Genomic DNA, 4,551 nt, shown 5'->3' on the forward strand with positions numbered 1-4,551 from the left:
GCCGGGTGCTTGTTGAATCTCTAAATCAGAGGAGCCGAAGGAATACATTGAGAAACATTGCTTATTGTGATATTATTAACGCTTCGTCCCACTTCTCTCCACCCTCCAGAAGCTAATTAAATTCACTTCGGAATCTCTAGGTCAGTGAAAATCCTCTAAAACGACCAGAGCCAGAGGGGCCTATCCAGGCCGGGATTCTGCCCCTTGACTACCCACCTGCTTTCCCACGCCCGACCTCCCCGCTGCTGAAGCGACTGGGTCAGACTTCCAGATTCAAAACGAAGTCATTTATTTCAGTTTTGCTTTTCACATTGTGTTCCGATACAATCAAAACTCCTGGACGAACCTCCTGAATAAAAGTCCTGCGATGAGCGCAATCACAGGCCCCGGGAGCCGGGTAACACGGCGGGGCCCGGGGCGCGCTCGGAGTTGAGGCGGCGGTATAAAACAGATGCTGCTTCAGGGTCTGTGGAGCGGCAGGGCCGGAGGCAGAGGCGTGGGAAGCGTGACGCTCCGGGCAGAAAGGTTCCGGTTCCTCGAACTGAGATTATTCCTGATGCGTTTGGACTACAAGAAGCCCAAACTTCGCGCTCCCTGGCCGGCAGCCGGGCGTGGCCTAGCAAGATTTCGGCCAAATTTCTTCCGTTTGCGCCAAAGCAGGGAGCACAGTTGAATGCCGCACTGGCCCTAAGCCTGGCGTGGAAAGGAGGGCAGGCCGACTTCGCGAGGAAGCCCTCTAGCCCTGGCCTTTCTCAGGTTGCATTCCACCAAGTACCCTACACCTCTGAATCTCGCCCTTCCGCACGCACCCTTGGCCCCAGATCTCGCAACTGTGGAAGATGCGGAGTTTAGAAAGCTGTTTCAGAGAAGTAAAAGTCTCACTTCAACTTTATTGGATTAAAGCAAAATTAAATCTTGGCTATTCACACGTATGTTACAGAGGACGAGGAAGCGTCCGGAAGAACCCCCTGGCGTTTAGTGGAGCCACAGAACACGAGGGCATTGACAAGCTTCAAAACATCAGGCAGCCTTAGATTTCACGATCACTCCGAATAGGATATAGAAATACGGAAATACAGCCAGTTTCCACTGGGAAGAGTTCTTCGTGTACAAATGATATATATTTTTATATATATTTTTAAACCAGTCACCACTAAGGTGAGTCCTTTCTCTGCTAACAAGTAGCCAAGGATACAAAGTATCTTCAGTTAATTAACTCGAGCAGTGTTTTAAGAAGAGCAATACTTGCCAAATTGAAACTACCTCCCTCATTCAAAATAAAAAAAAAAAAATACATCCCCACTCTCCAAAATAAAAAAGTGGGGAAGGACATACTAGATTTCAGCGGGTGAAAGATTCAGAAGGGGATTCAGAGGAGGAAGATATTTCACATTATACAGTGAAATGCAAAGTTTCTTTTATATAAATTGTAGGGAACATGAACATTAGGGTAAGAAACAATGACAAGGCAGTCTCTCTTTGTTGGTTACTGCAACTGGAATGGGGGAGGCGAGTTTATTTTTGGAAATGGAAGTGCGCAGAGCTAAGCGGAATTTACTTTTCCTAATGAGGAAACGGACAAAGTTGTCCGACCGCCGGGTGCGCACCGTTTACTCGAATACAGCTGGGGAACATGTAGGAAGTTTCAAGTCGTACCGCTTTCTCGTCCTCTAAATTTCAGCCTCTTTTATCGTTTTCCCCTCCTGCCTTCGCCCTCTCCCTGCCTCCATTCCGGCAATGAGCCAGTCAGAGGGGAAATACGAGAAATCCGGAGAAGGTCGAGTACTTCCAGCCCCCCATCAAGTTTCCCCGCTCCAGCTTGAGGTATGCTCGGTCGCCTTTCTCCATCTGGATTAGAACTCCGTTGCTGGCGGCCTCCCGGGTCACGTCCTGATCACCAGCGAAGGCTGAAATCACCGGCCACCCGTTTAACATGAGGCTTACCTGAGAAAGAGAAAGGCCCGCTTCAGAGGTGCAACCTAGGCGGGTACGGAAGCGGCAATGAAGACTCGAAAGTTCGCCGCCTGGGTAACAGCCTTAAGGTCTGGAAGCAGAGGGGCAGGGGGAAGCGGAAAGGAAAGGGGCTTTGCAGCTTACTGCTGAGGGTCCAGTGAAGCGAAAGACGACCCATCTGGGTGACAGGAAGGGGCTGCCCCCCAAACGGGAGTAACTTTCATTTCTTGAGCGAGCCAATCGAATCCCGACTGCGTTCTTTTATCCAGTTTAATGAATCCGTAGGTGGCTCAAGCACCCAGAGACCTTCGGCATCGCCCTCCCCCCAGCCCCAAAGAGAAAATCAGGCAACTGGCGCTTCCGGGAAAACAAACACAAGCAAGCAAACAAAAATCCTGGCTCCTCCTGGTCTCAGCTGCCGGGACACAGCAGAGACGCGGTGGAGAAGCCAGGCAAGGCTTCCGGCTGATGAGAAATCTCGCACAGAGCGGCACTCTGTGCTTCATTCCCAAACCTCGGGCTCGGTTCCCTTCCCAGATCCAGCCCCGCCCGCCACCGCCTGGTTTTGCCCTTGAGGTGGCATCAGCAGCCAAAGGCCCAGTATCTTCTCCCCAGCTGCGCGTTCCACCCTCTGTGTCCGCCCCAAAAAAACCTGGACACCTTTGGGAACCTGGAGAGCAGGTGAGTGCTGGCTGGGGCAAGGCTGGAGCCAGGAGGGAATGGCACTACAACCCTCCCTTTTCTCTCCACCCTTCAACCGCTAAGGCTCGGCGCTGCTTCTTTAAAAAACCGGAGTCGGTCCGCAAAGGGACGCCAGGAGACCCCCTGAGCATCGTGCTGAACGCCAGCGCACAAGCGTCTCGGGAGGCTTCGGAGCTGGGACAGGGTTCGTGGTACTGTCCGTGGTGCTGAAAGCGAGGATCTCAGAAAGCTTCCGGAAGCGGGAACTGTCTGTAATGCTAACAGCAATCTCTAAGGGAAATCCCTGGAGTCCCGTAGCGGAACCTCTTTGGAGGGTCCGGGAAGGCAGAGGTAGGAAATTATGCCTGGGGATGGAACTAGGTTCCAAGAACCAATGACAGGGGAAGCAAGAGAAGTCTAAGCCACAGAACCGTGAGGCCTTGCTTCCCGTCCCTCCAAGCAGCCCCGGACACATGCAGCTGCCCCTTCTATCTCCCACCCCCATAGGGCCAGCTCAACCCCGTGGCTAATAGCCCCCTACTGGGGCCAGGGCCTGGTCCTGAGACGGTAGCTGACCTGGATGGTCTGTCTGTTGTAGACTTTCACCACGTGGAAGTTAAAACTGTAGATCCCTTTGCGCGGGGCGATGAAAGTGCTGCGTTCTGAATCAAAGTTGTTCCCGATGTTCACTAGTACCTATAACGAGACGGGAACGAAGGGATGTAGGCAAGAATCTGTCCCAAACTCTTGTCCCCGCGTCTCCAGAGAGACCTTGGAGAGGATCGAACATCTACCTACCAACTCTCCCCCGACCCTCACCAATCCAGCCTTCATGGAGCACTCACCTGGTCGAAGTAGATGATCATGGTGCGATTACTCATCTCGGACGGCTCGTGGTTGGTGCTTCTGATGGCAGAGAAAGCCACCTTGGCGCTGCCAGAGCGCACAGAGATACCCAGAGCTGTGCCCGTGGGATCCGACGTGGGGTTGGAGTCGCAAACCACCAGGCACTTGCCCTCCAGCACGATGGGCTCCGTCTCATTCTGCCCGCGGGCCGGGCCCGCCAGCCACGCTGCCCCCAGCAACAGCAGCTCCACGACACCCAGCATCGCGGCCCCGGCGCCCACCCCGCCCCCTGCCCCGGGGGCTGCTTGCGCCAGCCGCCCCCCCGCCCCAGCCCTGCTCCGAAGCCCCCTCCTCAGCTCCGTGTGCAGCTCCACCGACGCCGCTCTGGACACTACTGATCTTCCTTGGACTCCTGGGCAAGCCTGCCCCCCGCTCGATGCTCCCGGAGCCCCGCCCGGGCCTCAGGGGTGCCGTGGCTGCCCAGCCGCACTTGGATGCATAGCCACTGTCGCTCGATCCCCGCTGCTTCCGCCGCCTTCTGCCCGCACCCGCCGCTGCTGCCGCCGCCGCCGCTCTGAATTATTGATGCAGCCGGCGCTGCAGCCGGAGCGGGCCTGGAGAGCGCGCGCCGGGCACAAAGGCGCGGACTGCGGCCTGGCCCCGCCCCTGCCGCCTCCCAGCCCGCCTCCCTCCACAGCCCCGCCCCAGCTCAGGCCGAGGCCCCGCCCCCCAGCCAATCACGGCGTGCCGCGCTCCCCGCTGAGCCAATGGCGGGGCTGTCCGCGCGCGGCCACCTGACCCCGGGCGCCGTTGTTATTAGGCGCGGCAAGGCGGGTGGCGCGCGGCAGCAGGGTTGGGCTCTGGCCGCGAGTCGACTGAGGGAGCGAGGGCCGGGAGCGCGCACGCGCGCCCGAGCCCGGACTGTATGCCGCGGCCGCTCGCTCTATCACCTCCCGCCTCCCTCCTCGGTCTTGTTCAGCCCCCTCAGCCCTTCCGCCCGCCTCCCTCGCCGGCCTTCAGGTATGAGGCGGCGCGCGCGCCCAGGATTCGGAGTAGGTTCGCAAAGGGCCT

At 57.2% G+C, this 4,551-nt stretch overlaps 1 protein-coding gene across 1 annotated transcript; it reads right to left on the reverse strand.

Annotated features, from left to right (window-relative positions):
* Nucleotides 1-324: 324 nt before the first annotated feature.
* On the reverse strand, nt 325-3,743 carry CBLN1 (cerebellin 1 precursor). Its single transcript, XM_006183528.3, has 3 exons — nt 3,480-3,743; nt 3,211-3,330; nt 325-1,944 (listed from the first exon to the last, which is right to left on the reverse strand). Exons 1-3 carry the CDS (start codon nt 3,741-3,743, stop codon nt 1,747-1,749), a joined length of 582 nt encoding a protein of 193 aa, XP_006183590.2. The 3' UTR covers nt 325-1,746.
* Between the last annotated feature and the right edge of the window lie 808 nt (nt 3,744-4,551).

This window comes from Camelus ferus, chromosome 9 (assembly GCF_009834535.1).
Source record: "Camelus ferus isolate YT-003-E chromosome 9, BCGSAC_Cfer_1.0, whole genome shotgun sequence".
NCBI lineage: Eukaryota > Metazoa > Chordata > Mammalia > Artiodactyla > Camelidae > Camelus > Camelus ferus.

What these genes read in the sequence shown, in the direction of transcription:
- CBLN1 (XM_006183528.3), bottom strand. Translation starts at nt 3,743, where the DNA reads ATGCTGGGTGTCGTGGAGCTGCTGTTGCTGGGGGCAGCGTGGCTGGCG. An exon ending in TGATCATCTACTTCGACCAG is followed by an intron (nt 3,331 to 3,479) that starts GTGAGTGCTCCA and finishes GTCTCGTTATAG; the next exon opens with GTACTAGTGAACATCGGGAA. An exon ending in ACAACAGACAGACCATCCAG is followed by an intron (nt 1,945 to 3,210) that starts GTCAGCTACCGT and finishes TCTCTTTCTCAG; the next exon opens with GTAAGCCTCATGTTAAACGG.